Here is a 20,902-nt window from a genome sequence, read left to right on the forward strand (position 1 = left end):
TATCAATATAATAGACGAATTATTAGAAAATAAAATACTTTTATTAATCATTAATAGTCACATGGGCCCAGAAGTTCCCTAAGAAATTTTAAATTCAAGAATTCACAATATCAAACTTTTTATAAAAATACGAAATACTTTTTCCGTGGAGAATTTAAAGCTCTACAAAATGGCTTTATGAAATTTTTCAGATAGTTCAATATTTATTGATATGTTTATAAAATACTAATTATACTTTTTTTTTTTTAATTTCCAAATTCAAATTTTTTACTTAATTTACTAAAATAAATATAGTTTGTGGAAATTTGCACTCCTTCATTGATCTATGTTAGAGTACATGTATTCCCCAATCATTTGCCATTCAATTTATGGCCAATTTTTCAAAACGGGTTCATTTTTATCCGGATTTAAGTTAATATTGCTGGTATATCTATGCGTTCATAATTTATAGATCATAGTGACCCAAAAAACCGACTATTTTTTTTTCGAGTCTTATGAAAATTTGTTGGTTTAAGATGTTTTAAGAGGCCTCTCTAAAAATCAGCCCGATGAAAAATTTTCAAGAGGTCACTCACGAATTTTGAAAATATAAAAAATGATCGAAATCCGGATTTTTCGTTTCTAAATTTTTCTTCCTCGTGGCAACAATAGTTTATATTTTTAAAATCACGATTATCCTGAAAATTTGAATATTAACCGATAATATTTAACTAATACTTTGGATTAGTTTTTGTATTTTTTTATAACTCAATTATTGTCATTTCACTAAAATATAACTTTTGCATAACTGAAAATATGCAGGATAGTCTTAAACATTAAAATTGGGTAAGTTTAGAATAAGCAAAAAAACCTAGAAATTGGTTAAAAAATAAGAAAGTATTTAAATAACTTATTATTTATATTTCTCGGGTTATATTTTTATTCATTATGATACAAATTGATGGAGAAAAAACCGAGAAGCTCTTCTATTAATATTTAAGGGTCACTCGAAAATGTCCAAAAGACAATACTCGGAACCGTTCAAAATTCTTGAGCGACGTGTAAATATTTAAATTTTGGGCTGAAACTTTCAGCGTAGTCATGATTTCATGAATATAAACTATAGCTACCATGAGAACAAAGAAATTGAGAACAAAAAAATTCAAATTTCGATCATTTTTGATATTTTGAAAATTCGTGAGCGACCTCTTAAAAAAAACTTTATTAATCTTTACCTCTAAAAAAATATTATTTATAAATTAATAGCCGATTATTGGTATTTTTTTTAATTATTCGTATAATTGATTAATTATTAACCAGTGAATTTATTACTTGGTCTATTATTATTATTATTAAAATGATGTAAAATTTTGACTCCGTAACAACTGATCCTCATGCAAAATATTTCCGACAAAATATCATACACGTGAAAATGAATGTGAATGTAGCAGACATTAGACAAATTTAGAATTTTCCATAAATCGACTAAATAATTAATAGAATAGAATTTAAAAAAATGTGAATTTTTTTAATTATTTACCCTATTTATTTATAATTTTAAATTTGTTTGATGTCTGCTACATTCACACTCATACGTAAAATAGTATTTAATTGAAGTATTTTATCCAGAAACATAAAGTGGAGCCTGAAAAAGTTATGTGAATTTTTTTTTATCTTATTATTTTTTAATAAGAGTACCATAAAGGCGGTAAAAATATATCATTTTAAAAAACTTAAATGAAAATTAAAAAAAAATTTATTGTTATAAGGATTTAATGTGCGTATAAAACTAAAACATTAAGATATAATGTATTAATTATTCACAATTGTTTTTTTTTTATTTAATAAAAAATGATTTATCGATGAATATTACATGTTTGAAAAATACTCTTCAAATACTCACTACATCAATTGAATATATAAAAATTAAGTAAGTAACGCTAAAAAATGCTAAACTGCAAGTCATATTTGGTTTTTTATTAATGCTTATAAAAGATATTTCCGATGATAATACAATAGTTTAAATGAAGAATAATTAAATGGTCTTATTACCAAAAGTACTTGGCAATATAATGGAGAAATATTATAAATTTAATTATATATTTTATTAAAGACTCGACACACAAATTTTATAAGAAATAATCTGCTTGCGGCTTTTTACTAGGTATACCTCGACTTTCTTGAGGCGCAGCTTCAAATATTGTAAAGTCTCGTTGAAGATGTTCATTTAATTCTAAAATAGCAGCAACATTTCCACATCTGTAACAATATTTAAATATATTAAATAAAATGTAGAATAATTTTAAGAGTTTTAATAAAATAAGTAAATAATTTTTTTTTTTTTACCGATAACAGTAGTTAGGAGCTGACCATACAGTGAGGACTGTTTCATTAAAATGCCATTTGTATCCTTCCATAACCAGCTGATGAGCTCTGCATATCATATCAATATCATTTGCAGAATTAAATTGTGCTACAACATCACTACCAAATAAATAACCAGCGCCTCTAGGTGAAACTCCCCAGCCTTGAGTATCTTCGGGATCAGACCATAACAAATCACACATTGGTCCATCATGAGGAACCTAATTTTAATATCAAATTATTTGTAAACTTTTTTTTTTTAATATTATTATAAAAATATATTTATTTATAATTTATAATAAAACTTACTTCTTGTTTCCGGTCTATTGTTCGTATTTGATCTAAAGTTTGAATGCTTGGAGAAAGGCCACCATGTACGCAGAATATTTTTCCATCGATTATAGCAGATAAAGATAAATAATCAAATATTTCAGTGCAATACCGCCATACTGTAATACTTCCATATTTACGAAGGCATTCATCATAAAATCCATATACTTGGGTTATTTGTCGTGATTCATGGTTACCACGGATTAATGTAATTCGATCTGGATAACGTACCTATAATTTTAAAAAAATATTTAATTTTATACATACATATAATATTTAATTATTTAATTGCAGCGATTTATAATGATAACTGCACAACAGCAATTAAAGTTACAGAGAAACATGAATGCCTGTATACGTTTCATTTTTAATGTCCCTCGATACGAACATGTCACTCCATATTATAAAAAATTAGGATGGCATGCATTAAAAACAAGGCGGGAATTCTTTTATTGTTGTTTAATATGTAAGGCAATTCATATGGGTTACATGGCTTTATTTCATCATGAAATTTATATTTTAGAGCCAAAACTGCGAAGAGGTGATATACGACAAGATTTATTAGCATTACCAAATTGTTGTAGTGCTAAATATGATCAATCTTTTGTTGTATGTGCAATAAGGGCATGGAACAACCTACCAGTCAATTATACAAATAAATTAACATTTAAAGAATTCCATGTGTGTCTTTTGAACATTTTTTAAGTATTACTAGCTAATTTGATGATACTGAATGATAATTTTAGACTATCTTGTATTAAGCTATTATATTATATTGTATTTTATACAGATGGCTGCAAAAAGCTTAGGGTTCATAGCCGAATAAATAAATATTAAATTAATAATTGTAACAATTCTTTTTTTTTGTCTCATTTACAAGCTTTAAGAGATCATACACACGTTTAAAAAAACAGTACAATTAACAGAATAGATATTAGCAATAACAGTATATTTAAATTAGTGCTATATTAAGAGCAGTAACTCCGACGTAGATTGAAGCACTCCCTGAGGAATGTAAACAGAGACTTTAAATTCGGTGATTTTATGACCTCTAGCACGCGATCAAATTTATCGTAATTAAATGAGTATAGACCGGACATAAAATAAGAAAATGCAAAATTGTCTCTTTATCAGTAAAACTACAGAAAATGCAATTTTTTAAGGGCGACATAATGAAGAATTTACTGCCAATTGAAATGTGGCAGATATACTTTCTGGCTAGTATCAGTTGGATAAGCAGCTTACAAGGTACCGAGGATAACAATATTTATTATTATTATTAGTAATAACTTACTTTTAACGCCAAAAGAAGAAGGAATGTTTCAACACTGTAAAATCCTCTGTCAACAAAATCTCCCATAAATAAATAATTTGTTTCGGGCACATCGCCACCAACTTTGAAAAGTTCTTTTAAATCATAAAACTGACCGTGAATATCACCGCACACCTGCAAAAGAAAAATCCATTTATATACTATAAAGATTATGTTGATATAAATTTTCAGTGATATTTACACTCTATAAATATTTTATAGACTACAATAATGATTCACGGTCGAATAGGACGAAAATCCTAGACAAATGTCAACTTCGAATTTCTGTAGTTAGTTCTTTGAATTTTAAACTCGAAATAACTCAATAGCTACTCAGTTTTTTAAAAAAGTATAAGTCACCTTTTTTGTAGGAAATTTTATGTACTTTTCAGAAAAAAATACGAAAAAGTTTTTTAAAATATTTTTTCATGTGATCTTCAAGTTTAAACTTGGATTTTTTTTTTTTTTTTTTTTTTTTTTTTTTTTTTTTTTTAATTTTTCATAACAAACTAGCATCTATTCTATAATTTTTCAGTCCGGTTTGATCGAGGGACCTTCATGGCTATTATTTTTTTTTCGATTTTTGTAAATTTGAAAAATCTTGTTTTCTCTACTAATCAGTATGAATGGCAATGTTTGTCACTATTCACTATTTTTCTTATTCGTCTAAATAGTTTTTACAATTTTCCACTGTAAACAGATGTTTAAAATTAATAATTAGTCGTTAAGTCTGTTAATAACCAATGGTAAAAAAAGTAGAGGACTTAACGGCTAATTATTGATTTTAAACATCTGTTTACAATGGGAAATTATAAAAACTACTTAAACGAATTAGAAAAATAGTAAATAGTGGCAAACATTGTCATTCATAATGATTAGTAGAGAAAACAAAATTTTTCAAATTTACAAAAATCGAAAAAAAATAATAGCCATGAACGTCCCGCGATTTTTGAACAGGTCAATGAAAAAAAAAACTCAAACTTTACCAGTAAGAGTTTTTCGATGGGTACTACAAAATACCAAAAAGTAAAGGGAATCAAAAATAAAAATTTTTCAAATTGTCTTATTTGATACCGTATATGGAATGCTGGAATGTATCATTAATTTAAAAAAATAATATGCTGATAAAATTAATTCTCAATTGATTAATTGAGTAATAAAACTTTTAATCAATCTTACAAAAGTTTATAAGTTTATAAACATTTAAAATACTCATGACTTAATGGGTTTAAGGTGTGAAGAATAGGTTCTGTATGATACTTACGGTAACAGGTGAATCGATTCGTTGAACATTACTTTCTTCTATAAGAATTTCTCTTGCTTTAGCACATAATGCTTTTACTTCAGCTTCTTTTATTATTTCACATTTTTTTAATTGTTCTATTTGTCGGTCTAAATCACTCGAATCAGCCATTGCAGTCGATTTATCTGAAACTAAACAATTAACTATTTGATTAACAATTCTCTATTTTATTTTAAAACTTTTAATTTAATAAATTAGTTCAAAATTAAATATTATTTATAAATTTAACCGTTTATAAAAAAAAAAAAAAAAAAAAAAAAAACACTCATTACAGTCTAAATATATTTTTAATCAGCAATTTTAATGACTTAATGACATTGATATAATTAATGATTGAGAAAAGTTTTCGAAGTTGATTAAAAATAATAAATTACAAATAAAAATTCAAGAAAGCAAAAATTTTAAAACTTTTATATGCAATAAATTAATTTAAATAAACAAAAAAAAATCCAACCATTTTTTATCGCCATTAGAAAATTGGACGAAACTTTGAATAATAAAATTTCTTGGTTAATTTTTGAATTTATAATTTAATAAAATGAAATAATTTATTTATTATAGTAAATTATATCGGTTTAGTGACTAGTAATTAAATGTTTGTATGAATAAAATTAATTATATTTAAAATTTATGTTTAGCCTGACATTAAGTTTGAGTGAATTAAGACGTTAGTTTGTTTTAGTACTAAACAAAATAATATCAAACAATTATTAATTTTTACAATATATACAATTAATATGTAAATCCTATTATACTTTCTTAGAATTTACGGATTAACTCTTACTTAACCTGAAACAATTTAAATTTATTACTATCAAAAATAAAAATAATATTTAATGAAATTTATTTGGAAAATTTTATAAAAATTATTATTTTAAATAATAATTTATTTATTTGGAGTAATTTAAAAAATGAATTTATTACTTAGCATCAAGCATAAATAATTTTATTATAATAAATTTTTTATATAAAAAAAATATAAATATATAACTAATGATAATTAAAAATAAAAAATGCTTTATTTTAAATAATGAAAAATAAAAAAACAATAAGTTATATAGTAATGAAATAATGTTAGTGCGTTATACCTGATAAACAGCCGCTTCTGAGTCACAAAATAAAGTCAATTACTACAAGAGAGATAAAATTTTGACGTTTAAAATTTTTTACAAGACGAAAAAAAAATTTTATTTACTTAATAATATGGCAACATTTACAGATATATTATTGATAAAATTTCGATTATTTCACCAATAAAATTGTCCAAACTAACAAACTACTATGTGCCAACCTCAAAATTTTTGGAGCGATAGATATCCATTAAAACCCGGCCATGTCCACAGAGATCCCACCAATTCCAGGTTCAATTAATTCGTGTATTTTCGGTAGAGGCGCTAGTAGCAATATCGCATGTGCGCGCGATATTTGATTCAAGATCAATCGATTCTCACTGGAATCGACCAATTTAATTATTGATATTTTAACCGCGTAAATTACAAATTTTTAGTATGTTCTCTAAGTAACACTAAAGATTTGTAACATCTATAAGATAGATGATACTGAAGTTAGCCGACGTCTACTAATTTTTCAACTATTTTTAAAAACGACAAAATAAAAAAAAAAAAAATTCCAAAATTTGCACCTATAGTTTTTTAAATTTTCTACATGTGCATATTTTTAGTTTATTTTTTTTTAATTGAGTTGTTGAAAAAAAAAAAAAAAACAAAAATTGTTAATTGTCTGCTAACTTCAGGATCACATAAGATAGAAATTTTGAGGGTGTTTTTGATCTATCGATGAGGCACCAAAATGTTAACAATCAGAAATTATGATATAGTAAAGTCAGCGGACATCTAACAATTTTTAAAACTTTAAAATAATAAATTTAAATGTTTATAAAATAATTCAGTACATGCATTTTTAAAAATTTTTTTATATGAAATTAAAAAAATGTATGTCTGCTACATTTACACTCATTCAGAAATTAACGTCATAAACAAAAATAACTGCCTAAATGACTTGACACAAACCGCGGCAAAAAGTTAATTACAAATAATTATCAAATTAGTCATCTGAACGACTTGTCAATTAAGATATGATACTGAAATTAGCTGACGTCTAATAATTGTTGGATTCTTCCAAAAATGATAAATTATAACAATAAAAATATTTTTTAAAATTGCGATTGCAGTTTTTTTAATTTTCTAAATGTGAATTTTTTTTAATTTTGCTAACAAAAAATTGGAAAATTGTTAATTGTTTGCTAACCAGGATCATAATTGAGATTACTTTTTTAAGGCGGGAAAAAGAAAACGAATTTTCTATGACTTCTAGGATCTGTACGTCTTATTCGTATGAAATTTTGGCTTTGAAGCAAGACGAAATTTATCTTGTTCTTATTAAGAAAATTTAATGACATCTTAAAGTTGTTTCTATGCTACTTGGGAGGAAAAAAAGGAATGATAGAGTAAAAGGACTATTTGTGGCTGCTACTCCATTTTTGGACATTTAATACTTTATTTCAATTATTAAAAAAGTATAAAATAAAATTTCCATTGTAACAGTGTGATATAAGTATCTTTGCATATATTTGAAAAATTAATTATGTAATTGCGTCTTTTACAACTTATTTTATATAGATTTTTCAAGTATTCAAAACTGGTCCTAAAGTGGTAAAAAAACGTTACCTCTACCCTATGTTTGAATAATTGAAAGACACAAAATAAATTTAACTATTAAAATTAAAATTATACAACAAATAATCATAATAATTAACAAAAATAATAATAATTAAGCTGTTATATTAAATTATTTATTTAGATTAATACTTTATTGTCTGAATGGAATATTATATATTAATTAATTTATAATAAATATTAATTAATAAAAATAATTGTATATTTATAAATTAATTTTATTAACAAGTGCATTCCAAATGTCGGTACCAGTTTTCCATGGAATGACTTGGGCTTTAACATTATTTTTAGTGTCTGGATCATTCAATAGTTTTATAATTGGATAGTCTTGTCGAGGGAAAGCAATATCTTTATCTGATAATTTCAAAATTGGGCATAAATCATTTTTACCATCTCCAGCATATGCGATTTTTTCAAAACTTACTCCATTTTCAGTTCTTTCTTTAATATAATTTTCTAATATATATCCTTTACATAAATTTTTTTCACTTAGTGTACACCAATTTTGTTCATGATACGGTTTAATATTTAATAAATTCTTGTCATCAAACCAAGCAGGATTTGTAAATATTTTATTAACAGTATGATCTAATTGTCTATATTTCAACCAATTTTCTATAAATACAGAATTTGAATCGCTGATGATAATAACTTCACAATTATTTGAATTTAAATTTTTTAAAATCTCTTCAAATCCTTGTACAGCAGGAATACTATTTATTGTATCGTTTATTTCATCTTTGGTTATTTTATTGCTATGTAATAATTCAAATATATTTTTCATCAACATTGTCCAACCATCACAAGACTTATACAATTTTTTAATAGTCTCTGTATATTCATTTGGAAGCAATTCACGAATAACGATATCACTATTTTTATCAATAACTGTATGATCGAAATCGAAACTCATCAAAAGTGGTTTCGTCATCTGTCAATTATTAAATTTAAATTAAATAACATATTATTTTATTTACATTATTTTATATGAGTGTGAATGTGTAGCAGACATCAGACAAATTTAAAATTATTAATTAATAGAGTAAATAATTAATAAAATAAAATTTTTTTAAAATCCGCATTTAAAAAATTTTGAAATTAATAAGTGAATTTTTTCAAAATTTAATTTTATTAATTCTCTATTTATTATTTATGATTATAAATTTGTCTGATGTCTGCTACATTCATGAGTTTAAATGTTGAAGACATAATACAATTTTATAATTACATAAAAAAAAATTAAATAATTGAAATAACAAAATTTAAAAAATTCCATGTATTGATTTTTGAATTGTCCAAACGTGCATTTTTTTTATTTTTATTTTATAAACATTTCATTTTATTATTTCAAAGTTTTAAAAATTGTCAGATGTCCGCTAACTTTACTGTCATGCTGCATTCACACTCATTATTTTAAATTACCTTGTAACGTTTAATTAAAATATTAATATGTTTATTTATCATAAATTTTATGTATAATTTCTAGCTGTCATTCACACCACCATGAAATATTTATATTGATTTTCTCTAAAAAACAAAATAAACAATAATCAATTATTAATCTTTTATTAATTATATTTAATTTAAAAATTATCAAGTTTTTTATCAACTTACATTTTAAATAAATAATTATTTTTCCTTAAATATTTTCCCAATAAATATTTACCTACGTGGCGAATAATTATATTTTTCCATTTTCAATTTAATATCAAAACTTGAAAATATATATTTTTTTATTTAATAGTTTTTAGTTTATTTACTAAATAATTTATATGAAAAATAAATAAATTTATTTAATTTTTGTTAAAAAACAAATATGTGTTCTTCAAAATATATACTCCAAAAAGACAATATCTCGGGTGATGCTTAAACACATATATAGTATATATATATATATATATATATATATATATATATATATATATATAATACATATTTATACCGGCTAACCTTTTACGTCTACATGTACCTATATACGTTTACAAAAATTATAACTATTTATATAACAATATTATAAACAATGACATTTGTATAAATTATACATTAATTAGATTTATAAATATGACTTTATTTTAATTCGTGTTATACATTGTAATAAGTGATAATATCAACAGTGTTTTGACTGTCATACAGAAATAAAAATTTTGTGCGCAAAATTTATATTTTCTAAACAAGAGAAAAACGCACTTACACGTCATAACATTTATAAACAATAGTGTATTGTTAATAAATATATACATATTTTTTAAACAAAAATGGAAAATTTTTCGACAAATTTAAGTACTAATGATTATAAGAAAAATCCTATTGTTTTTCTTGACATAGCAATTGATAATGAGAAAAGTAATTATTTGAATGAGTGCAAATGTAGCAGACATCAGACAATTTTAAAATTATTAATAAAAAGAGTAAGAAATTAATAAAATTAAATTTAAAAAAAAACGTATTTAAAAAATTTTGAAATTAATAAGTAGATTTTTTATAAATATAATATTTTTTAAATTATTTATTAATAATTTTGAATTTGTCTGGTGTCTGCTACATTCACACTCATTAAATTTATTGTGAAATTATTTGATTATACTATGTAATTATTTTTTTATATAAATATTGTTATTACAATAATTTGTTTATTACAGTTGGACGAATAATAATTGAATTATTTAAAGATGTTACACCACGTACTGCGGAAAATTTTCGGCAACTCTGTACTGGAGAAAAAGGTATTGGAATAAATGGTAAAAAATTGTGTTACAAAGGATCTATTTTTCATAAAAGTAAGTTATATATTTTTTTTATGATTATTATATTTAGTTAGTTGATTAGTTTACTACAGCAGTAATTTTGGGCAAGCCAAGAAAAATATTATGATTCTAAAAGTAGCAGACATCAGACAATTTTGTAATTTTTATAAACAAGTTATATGTAAGTAAAATACAATTTTTAGAACATGCTCAAAAATTTTTTTCAAAGTTTTTGATATGCAAATTTAAAAAATTTTTTCTCTTAAGTATTTCATTTGTTTATTTGAAAGGAATAAACTTTTTAATGTCTGCTACTTTCAATATTATGAAAAAATGTATGATCCCTAGTAACTAGATGAAAAATGTTTTGATAAATTTTATATAGATAGATAGATAAATATATTTATTTGATCCTAGAGCCGTAGCTCGCTGAGGACCCCCTAGCAGATCCGAATTACGGTAAATTACAGCAATTTACCGTAAATTACCGCAACTTACCGTAATTTACGGTAAATTGCTGCAATTTACCGTAATTCGGATCTGCTAGGGTTTTGATAAATTGAACGAAGAAAATAAAATCTAAAACATTGTTTGATCTTGACGTGTTGAGAGTAGAGCACTATCTCAAACGCTTCGTGATATGAGGCGTGCAAAAAACGAATAAACTTCTGGCAAACCAGTACGGGTTCTGACACTTCGAAATCCACTCTCGTATTTTAACATCTAACACCGCAAAATAAGATCATACTACGGGAAAAATAGCGTAAATATACTGGAATAAAAATACGGCATTCTATATTGATGAATGTAGATCAAATTATTAATTTTTTACATTTATTAGAAAAAATCAAAGTAGATCGAAAAATTAAAAAATTATTAAATTGTATAGATTCTAATCTATACCTTTAATGTGAGAAAATCTAAGTTATCTGAATACTTGTAATGATATCAATGTAGATCTACAATTTGAAAGTTCGGTCAACACTGATGAGAACAGATTTCTTTACGATTTGAATAATATCCAGCACTACACAATACCAAATCTTAAAGACACGGTACCGAAATGTCAAGTAAAGACAGTTGTTTACAGTCAAATATCCGATTATCAACAGACATTCCAGTGAAAAGCTTCACATTACAGTAAAATGCAGCAAATTTACCGCAATTATATGGTAAAATACCGCAATTTTACAAAACTTCTACGGTAAAGTACTGCACTGTTACCACAACTTTACGGCGAAAATGCGGCATTTTTACCGTAAACTACCGTACTTTCACTGCAACATTGCCGCAAATTTACCGCAGCTTCATCGCAAATTTGCCGTAAATTTGCTGCATTTCGCCGTAAATTACGGCAATTTGCCGCAGATTACCGTAATTTACGGTAATTCTGCTAGACGCCGTAAATTACGGCAAATTACGGTAAATCATTGTATTTACCGTAATCCGGATCCGCTAGGGCCATCAAAAAATACAAAAAAATCTTATAAAATATATACATGTATGTGTTTTACAGTTTTAACAAAAAGATTAATTATTTTAATAATTAATTAATTATTAATATTTAAAAAATGATCAAAACAAGCAATCATAAATTCCATAAAAGTTTGTATTGTCATTAGTTCTGGCAGTAAAGAATTCCATACATGCATTCGATGAATTAAAAACGAGTTTTCATATATTGTTGATCTACATTTTGATATTCTTAAGTAATCTTGACTAATATCTTCCCTACGAAACAAATCAGACAGAAACTCTAAGTTTGATCTCAATAATTAATTAAAGTTCAAATAAATTTGTTTGTAAAATAGGTAAACAATAAAAAAAAAGTCTCTCCTCGTTTTTAACTTTAACCAACCTAATCTTTTATAGTAAGCACTGACATGTTCAAACTTAGCAATTTTATAAATGAGTCTAACACACGCATTCAGTTTCCTTTGTAATTTAAGTTGTAATATTAGTAAAAGCTGCAGCACAATAATCAAAAATTGGAAAAATACTGAATTTCTGATTAACTATGATAAGAAATTATTTAAAAAATTAATCGGAATATTTAAGCAGGACGTCTACTAGGATATTTTGTCCATTTACTGGATATTGTAGTATTTTTTTCTTCATAAACTATTATTTCTTACAATATTTCTATAATTATTTTGAATCGCTTATAAATATAACAGAACATTGCAAAATTTTTGAATAATTTAATATATATTATTTCTTTTAAAAACCCACGAGAAATAGCGTAACCATCCATTTATTGGTTGATTTACTATAAGTTTTGGTTTTGAAAAGAAGATTTATTTTTTTTTAATTTATCGGTATATATATATTAAGTAATAAAGGTTCTTAAAACAACTTAAAATCCACTACAATTCATCTTATAGAGTAAATTTGCAGTCTCTATGAGACTGCACTAGCATGAAAATAATAAAATATAAATTTTGAAATTTTCTTAGACGCAAAATAAATTAAAAAATTTTCAGATGAAAAAAGTACATCAATTGGCAAAAATAAAAAAAAATTATTTTTATTTGCCTTTATATTTTTTTACCGGAATTTCTTACTAGGAAATGTTTTTATGTATAATAAATTAATTAAATTTTACTAATAAGTTATAAATTTACACCTAAAAGCATTGATATCAATGATTAAATGTCAATTATTGATACTTTATTTAAACACTTCAGAGTCTTTTTATTTTTATGTTCAGACAAACGAATTAATTATTACCTTTTAATTTCAGTTGTACCTCAATTTATGATACAGGGAGGCGATATAATAAACTTCGATGGAACTGGTGGTGAAAGCATTTATGGTCCACATTTTGAAGATGAAAATTTTAAAATCCAACACTCTACAAAAGGACTTCTTAGTACAGTTAACAAAGGGAAACCGCACACAAATAATTCACAATTTATTATTACAACTGAAATTAGCGGTCATTTAGACAATACTAATGTTGTATTTGGTAAAGTCTTGAGAGGAATGGGTATTGTACAAGAACTCAGTGAAGGTCCTATTGTAAAAGATAAACCACTACAAGTAATTAAAATATTTTTATAAAAATATAAAAGTTTATTTTTTTAAAATAATTTAAATAAATTTTGAGGTATCAAAAATAATTGATTGTGGTGAAATAAAACAAGGAGAAAATTGGGGAATTGAAGAAAATGATGGAACTTTAGATATATTTCCACCGTTTCCAGAAGATTGGGATTATGTTTTGAAAACAGATCCATTAAATGTCGATGTAAGTTTATTATTCATATATATTTAATTAAAAATATTGTTTGAATCAAAGAAACAATGGACAGTGAAAATAATTAAGTATAATAATAATTACACAAATAATAATAATAAATTAAATTAACTTATTGTAACACTCTAAGTAAATGAAAATTTATTTTCTCCTCGACGGGCGGAAAGCGTCAACTTTCGTCCCGCTGTGCAAAACGAAGTTGCCGCTTTCCGCCTCCGTCGAGGAGAAAAATAGCATACACTCCTCGGGAAGTAAATAAGAAAGCCTCAGATCACATGTTTGTTGACCTCGGCTTCGCCTCGGCCAACAATTACATGTGATCTGAGACATTTCTTACTTTACTTCCCTCGATGTGTAATATACTATTAATTAATTATTGCCAGGGTAGACATCGTTGGAAAGTCGATAGATTTTCTGTGATATTTGCTTGCTGTTCACCTTTTACAATTTTATTTGAAATGTTTTAAATTAAAATAATACAAAGTTACAATAAATTTAAGTGCATTTCTTCAATGAAACATTAAAATTAAAGTCAGTCGGTCACCAAACAAAAGTCCGGAGCCTTAGATGTTTGTCGGCTAACGGCCTGTTCTGCATCCGCAGATCCAGTATAAAAAAAAATTACAAAATTATAAATCGTTTGATGTTGCGTCTCAGGTTACCCTAGCGAACGTTGTCAAGGTCCAGGTCTCATGCCGTATCATGAGTTTAGACTTCGGGTCACGACGATGTTCGCGGAAATCGTTTATCTGTTTTAGTTACTCTGTTGAAGAACTTTTCTTCATCAAAGTGACCAAAGTTTCATTGGGATAAAGGTACCGTTTGTAGCCACTGCTCTATTTTTAGACATATAATATTTTATTATAATTAATGAAAAAGAGTAGAATCCAGTTCCTACTTTAATAATGGGACAAAAGTATCTCTAAACATATTTAAAAAATCAATTATGTTATTGTGTCTTTAACGATTTATTTGATTTATTTAAATTTTTCAAGTGTCCAAAACCGGCCCTAAAGTGGCCAAAAACCTAAAGTGGTACCACTACCCTATATGTTACTAAAAAATTAATTATAATTTTTGTTTATTTTTTTTTAATTAGAACTTGACGGGAACCTCACACTTAAATACTTTATTTTAAATAAATAAGATATAGAAGTTGACTCGATTTATTGTAATTATTTTTATAATTAATTGTTATATTTATCCTACAGTTGATTATAGAATCATAGATCAACCACAAAACGTTCAATTAATTTAATTATTTTTACTGTACATTTTCTTACGATTCAAACTATCTACAATTTAATTAATGTAAATTTTTTTTGTAGCACAATTATGTGAAAGACACAATTGAAAAAATAAAAAATTCTGGTAATAATTACTATGGTAAAAAAAATTATACAAAAGCCGAGAGAAAATATAAAAAAGCTCTAGGGTATTATAATTGGCTAATGCAAAATAATACTCCAGAAGATTTACAATTAATTTTATCTAACATACGAATATCAATAATGTTAAATCAAGCTGTTACAAAATTGAAGTTGTTAAAATATCGTGAAGCTCTAGATCTCTGTAATACGGTAAGTTTTTATTACATTAATTTTATCAACATCTGGTTGTATCTAAATTAATTGGTTTTTTAATTAATAAATTTAGGTATTATCTGTGGATAAAACGAATAATAAAGCTCTTTTTCGACGAAGTCAAGCGTACATCGGTTTAAATGATTATGAAACTGGATTAGCTGATTTAAAACAATTACAATCTTTTGATCCTGATAATGCTGAAATTTCACGTGAAATTGATAAAATTAATAAATCTATTTCATTATATTTGAATCATGAAAAAAAAACATTTAAACGTATGTTTCGATAAAAAAATTTTAATTCAGATTTTATAATCAAAAATAAATTCAGGGACAATATCTACAACAGTTTTTATTCCAATTTGCTGATCAAGGTACTAATCACAAGAATCTTTTGACAGATACTACGTGGGCTTGCCCAAGATGACGTACACAAGACAATCTTGTAATAGTCTTGAAGTACTTTGATGTATTTTTATGAAAGTATCTTGTGGAAGTCCCCTAGGTGCCTACATCTTTACGTCGCATCAAAAATCACTTGTAGACACTAATACATGTCTTGCTCCAGATCAGCTCAACTCTTTTATTAGGAAGATAGATATTTTGAGGCTTTAGGTGTTTCCCCATTCGACCGTTTGGTGCTGTTGGTAGGGCGTGTTCTGTCCGGTAAGTCAGATGCTAGGGTCTCTCTTATTCAGCATTTAAATGTTGAGGTTGCACTTTTTGAAAAAATTACCGACTATGTAGGCAATCTTCGCTGATGGATTCACTAATAGTGGAATGACGTCTGTTGGTGTAGGATTGTAGAGTTTGCTTAATATTTTTAGCAGCGTTTCTCGTTGTAATTGGTAGTCCGGACATGAGAAGAAGACATGGTTTAGGTCCTGATTAGGTGAGCCGCAAGGGCAAGTTGGGGGTTCCGTGAGGTTTTTCCTATGGAGGCTGTAATTAAGGTTGTAGTTAGTTCAGGTAGCAATTTATCCCACGTTTTCTGATTCTTCTCAACGAATTGAGCAATCAACACGCCAATCACGCGATTAGTACGTTTCACGGGGTTGCACTGCGCGAATACGGTGGTGTTTTCACGTGCTGGATGTTGAACCCTTGGGATAGGTCGGTAAACTGTTTGCTAACGAACGGGGTTCCGTTATCCGTGACGATCGTCTCGACTCGGCCGAAACTGGTCCTTCAGGGTCTTGTAAATGGCTTCTCCTTTGGGCTGGCGTATTGGGTATGCTTCTACCCATTTAGTGTAGGTCCTAGTAATTAGTAGTAAGCCCTGATTAAAAAAAGCGATTCAAAAATTTCAAATTTTTTCGAATCGAATTCAATCCTTATACGGTATTGTAAAGTATTTGAAAAATTTGAAATTTCCACATTCGAATACTTTTAAATCACCTCGGTGATTATAAAGTATTTGGAGCGATTCAGAATCATAAAATTTAAATTCACTTTTGATATTAGAAAATATTCAAAGCGATTTAAAATTTTAACTTTATAATACTACTTTGAATTCACCTAAACGATTAGAATTTATTTAAAGCGATTCAAAATGGTTGAGTTGAAATACTTTTAAATTCACTTCAACGATTGTAAAGTATTGGGGGCTATTCAAATTTATAAATTTATAATACTTTGAATTCGGCTTCTGTATAGAAAGTATTTAAAGCGATTTTAAATGATCGAGTTTAAATACTTTGAATTCAGCTTAATTATTTGAAATAACGGAGTTTTCCCTTACTGTTCAAATCTAATCACGATAGTAGTGTTTGTCTATTTGAGAGTAACAGAGGAAAAAGACCAGACTCTTCTTAATTTTAGAAATTGTTCAAATTCAATTGAATTTCTTATCGAAGTACTTATAAACTTTAACTTTATTAAAACCATAAATAATTTCAAAGTTACATTTCTTTTCTGATACAATATAATTTCTGATAGAATATAATAGATAGAACTTAATGGAAATTCTTATGAAACAATACCAAGATCGCTAGTAATACAAACTTGTTAACCCTTAAACTTAACTTGTTTACCTGTAAACTTTTAACTAATCCTAAAGTAATATTTCTTTATCCAAAACAATAGAGAATATAGTAGATAAATTTTTCCAGTAATTCTTATAAAAAAAATACAAAGGTCCGCAACATTTCAAACTTGCTTACTTCTAAATTTCTTAACTTTTTAATTTTATCTTTATGAAAACCATAAATAATTTTAAAATAATGTTTTTTCTCTAAAACAATATAATAAAGTCGATAGAACCTAATCAAAATTCTTATAAAAAAATACGAAGATCAATAGTATCACAAACTTGTAGCAATTAGTTTCAATGGATCATTCAAAAGATCTAACTTTCATTTTCTCCATCTGTATCAATCATTAATTCACCACTAACATTATCGTTAGATATGGGTCTAGTCAAAGTATTTCGTGTTGATGATTTCGTTGAAGTTTGCAACTGTTTCGTCTAGTGTTTGATTGGTCAATGTTGCGATTGTGGCTAGCTCTATTTTCGGAGTGAATGTCATGATGTCGTATGAGTAGAGATATTTGGGATGTATCGCCACAGCAAAGATTTTATATTGTTTAAACTTTGTTAACTTATACACATACACTTAATTAATATTTTAATTATCCGTATAATAAATGAGGTCATAATGAGGATTCACATCATATCTTGTTTGAAGGCTTCAAAATCTAAATCTAAGATACTTTTCCCACAAATTTCCAACAAAGCCTTATGTGGAGGACTCTCTACATATTCAAATTTAGGTATTTTTTCATCTTTGAATATTGATTTCAATCCTTGTACCACAGTTTTAGCTTTTACTGTAGAAGCATATTTGGCAACAATTTTATCCATCACAATCTCCGCTTCTTTATTAATCACAAAGGTATTATTCACAGCCAACATTGAGTATTTAACTGATTCAGGAAAGAATGAACTTAAAGATTTTTTCCTTATAGTTATAGGTTGTGTTTTGTAAGCTAGGAAAGTTTGATAAATATTGTGTATTAATAAAATCATTCCTCCTTCTTTTTTGAGTCTTTGTGAACTTAATAAACTTGGTATGAATCCATAAGAAAATGCAATAGTATTAGGCATATCTACCTCATTTTCAGTGACAGGATGATGGATATTTTTCATGCTTTCTGAAACGTAGTAAGCAAGTATTGGAAATGTTTTCATAACTCTAGGTAGAGTGATTGATGTTGGTTCAGTAACTTTTGACTGTAAGCCATATTTTGCAATCAATTTTTGGATGACTTTAGCACCTTCTGGAGATGATTGAGCTCTCATTTTGGTTAAGTTTGATCCTTTGTAGAAGAATAATTGCACCATAAGTATCACGTCTTTTGTTAACTTGTCACCGCCTTTTTTAAGCATTTCTCCAAAGATGACTTTAGGATCATAGCCTACATAATCGAATGTTTCTACTATAGCTATCACTTTTCCAGGATTACCAGTTATATATGCCACAGCCTGTTTACAAAATTTATTATATTCAGAAACACTACATTCAGAAGTCATTTTGTATTTTGATTTAATAAGAAAGAATATTCATGGAAAATATACATGGGTAAATTTTAATACAGATGATTTTAGTTTTAATTTAAGATAGTACGAGCGGGAGGCATGGTGGGGATAGACTGCTCTGAGCGCGCGGGAAAGGGATGATGATGATCATGGGACCGCGACAGTACATACGGCAACACTGTGATTACTGTGATTATTATTTCTTGCTGTTATTTGTAAATTCAAAATAAACATCGAGTGTAAACAAGTGTCAATTTAAAAAAATTATGAAAAAGATAAATAATTATAAAAATGTTTACTGTTTTCAATTATTAATAATTCTGTATCTACACCTGTGTATTAAAATATTGACATTTTTTAAAATTAATAATATTGATAATTAATACTAATTAATTTATTATTAATAATATTTACTCTTTTGTTATTTACATATAGAAATTTTTGATTAGAAAATTTTTGAAAAATATCGCTGTGTATAAATATAAGTTAAATTTGACAGTTGTAGGTTAGGTTACTTCACTATTATGATTATTACTTTGTTTCTATCTCTTTCCAATATATTTTATCTCTTTTTAATGGTTGCCAGCTTGTACGAAAGATAATCAACGCTACCTAATTTGCCGAAAAACCAATACATCAACCGTTTTACCATAAAGCCAATGTTAAATATGCCTACTTTTGAAGTCATTTATTTATTTATTTAAATAATCGGGCAACCCCCCCCCCCCTAAAATTTTCAGAATTGGTTTAGACTTAGTCCAACTTCATAAAAAAAAAAAATCAAGCCTTTTATTCATAATTGCCTTGGTGCTCGTACTACCTTAAGTGTAGTTTATATTTTAAAATTAATTTGTAAAGTCTAAAGTTTGTATTTATTTATGGAATAAATCTAGGAATAAATAAGATGGAATTAAAGAAATAGAATAATAAGGCGGAATTAAAGAATAATTTGAATGGTTCGAAATAAAATTATAAATTAGTATATGATCGATACTAATATGAAAATGATAAAAATATAAAGTGGAAAATGAAAAAATAAAGAATAATAAGAAGAAACAAAAAAAAAAATGAAAAATAAAAAATAGAGGGAAGGTATAATTAGAGATGGTTGATCTAAATGCTTCTTGGAATCTTTTATACCAGTATATGAAATCGAGTATGCTAATTAATTATTCTTATTTTTATTTTTGATAGCTGGAAATCTTTTGATGATATATTTTTTAGATTTGTTGCATTCGAGGCTCCTTTCGAGATTCTCGAGTATCTTGATTACTGGGTTCTCTGTTGTCGCAAGTGACTTGATGTAGTGGTTGGTTAGATCTTTGAGTTTTATGCTGAGTGGCATTTCTCGCCCTTCAGCCATCATTGAGTTGATTGGAGTTGTAATACGGAGGCCCATTCATGTTTTGATAGCTGCATTTTGAATCTTTTTCGGCTTGTCAAAGTATCCGCTGTTTACTGGATTGAGGTAGACCAGGTGTTCGTTCCAGGAAGGTGGATATCTATTCTGTCGAAGGAAGCCGTTAAAGCCGTTGAGTATTGGCGTTAAATATTCCTTGGAGAGGCGTTTGATAATGTCGTAGGTGATTTGATCCAGTCCTGGACTGGTACCCGTTTTACTTCTCCTAATAGCTGAGACTAATTCTGTTAGTGTAATGGGTGCTTTGGAAAGTGCCCTTTTGGACCTGCTTGTGATGCAGATGGGTTGATCTCTCTTATTACACTATCTATATATCTGACTTTTATCTATGTCACTTTATCCTGTATGGTATACCAATGGAGGGGATAAAGT

At 26.7% G+C, this 20,902-nt stretch overlaps 3 protein-coding genes across 6 annotated transcripts; 1 reads left to right on the forward strand and 2 right to left on the reverse strand.

The window, feature by feature from the left end:
• Positions 1-1,941: 1,941 nt before the first annotated feature.
• On the reverse strand, positions 1,942-6,645 carry LOC130670820 (serine/threonine-protein phosphatase 4 catalytic subunit). Of its 3 annotated transcripts, none has more exons than XM_057474374.1 (6): positions 6,377-6,645; positions 5,250-5,413; positions 3,968-4,120; positions 2,653-2,904; positions 2,326-2,564; positions 1,942-2,238 (listed from the first exon to the last, which is right to left on the reverse strand). In XM_057474374.1, exons 2-6 carry the CDS (start codon positions 5,397-5,399, stop codon positions 2,109-2,111), a joined length of 924 nt encoding a protein of 307 aa, XP_057330357.1. In that variant the 5' UTR covers positions 5,400-5,413; positions 6,377-6,645; the 3' UTR covers positions 1,942-2,108. The 3 variants fall into 3 exon arrangements, with proteins under 3 accessions (XP_057330357.1, XP_057330356.1, XP_057330355.1); XM_057474373.1 differs by having other exon boundaries at positions 5,250-5,419; XM_057474372.1 differs by lacking the exon at positions 6,377-6,645 and adding an exon at positions 5,743-5,758 and having other exon boundaries at positions 5,250-5,419.
• A 1,131-nt stretch (positions 6,646-7,776) lies between these two features.
• Positions 7,777-9,827, reverse strand: LOC130670946 (pyridoxal phosphate phosphatase PHOSPHO2-like). The gene is made up of 3 exons (XM_057474589.1): positions 9,599-9,827; positions 9,407-9,511; positions 7,777-8,915 (listed from the first exon to the last, which is right to left on the reverse strand). The coding sequence occupies exons 2-3, from the start codon at positions 9,446-9,448 to the stop codon at positions 8,190-8,192; spliced, it is 768 nt and encodes a 255-aa protein (XP_057330572.1). The 5' UTR covers positions 9,449-9,511; positions 9,599-9,827; the 3' UTR covers positions 7,777-8,189.
• Positions 9,828-9,953: 126 nt separating this feature from the next.
• On the forward strand, positions 9,954-19,449 carry LOC130670826 (peptidyl-prolyl cis-trans isomerase D). Of its 2 annotated transcripts, XR_008990433.1 has the most exons (7): positions 9,954-10,327; positions 10,624-10,761; positions 13,472-13,770; positions 13,838-13,978; positions 15,316-15,567; positions 15,644-15,946; positions 19,180-19,449. XR_008990433.1 is itself a non-coding variant. In XM_057474383.1 (6 exons), the coding sequence occupies exons 1-6, from the start codon at positions 10,240-10,242 to the stop codon at positions 15,860-15,862; spliced, it is 1,137 nt and encodes a 378-aa protein (XP_057330366.1). In that variant the 5' UTR covers positions 9,954-10,239; the 3' UTR covers positions 15,863-18,178. The 2 variants fall into 2 exon arrangements, 1 of the variants encoding a protein (XP_057330366.1); XM_057474383.1 differs by lacking the exon at positions 19,180-19,449 and having other exon boundaries at positions 15,644-18,178.
• Positions 19,450-20,902: the final 1,453 nt, after the last annotated feature.

The sequence above is a fragment of the Microplitis mediator genome, chromosome 7 (assembly GCF_029852145.1).
Source record: "Microplitis mediator isolate UGA2020A chromosome 7, iyMicMedi2.1, whole genome shotgun sequence".
In the NCBI taxonomy this organism is placed as follows: Eukaryota; Metazoa; Arthropoda; class Insecta; order Hymenoptera; family Braconidae; genus Microplitis; species Microplitis mediator.

What these genes read in the sequence shown, in the direction of transcription:
- LOC130670820 (XM_057474372.1), bottom strand. An exon ending in TTCTTCTTTTGGCGTTAAAA is followed by an intron (nt 2,905 to 3,967) that starts GTAAGTTATTAC and finishes TTAAAATTATAG; the next exon opens with GTACGTTATCCAGATCGAAT. An exon ending in GCTCCTAACTACTGTTATCG is followed by an intron (nt 2,239 to 2,325) that starts GTAAAAAAAAAA and finishes ATATTGTTACAG; the next exon opens with ATGTGGAAATGTTGCTGCTA.
- LOC130670946 (XM_057474589.1), bottom strand. Translation starts at nt 9,448, where the DNA reads ATGATAAATAAACATATTAATATTTTAATTAAACGTTACAAG. An exon ending in TTTTAATTAAACGTTACAAG is followed by an intron (nt 8,916 to 9,406) that starts GTAATTTAAAAT and finishes AATAATTGACAG; the next exon opens with ATGACGAAACCACTTTTGAT.
- LOC130670826 (XM_057474383.1), top strand. Translation starts at nt 10,240, where the DNA reads ATGGAAAATTTTTCGACAAATTTAAGTACTAATGATTATAAGAAAAAT. An exon ending in AGGATCTATTTTTCATAAAA is followed by an intron (nt 10,762 to 13,471) that starts GTAAGTTATATA and finishes TTTTAATTTCAG; the next exon opens with TTGTACCTCAATTTATGATA. An exon ending in CTCTAGATCTCTGTAATACG is followed by an intron (nt 15,568 to 15,643) that starts GTAAGTTTTTAT and finishes TAATAAATTTAG; the next exon opens with GTATTATCTGTGGATAAAAC.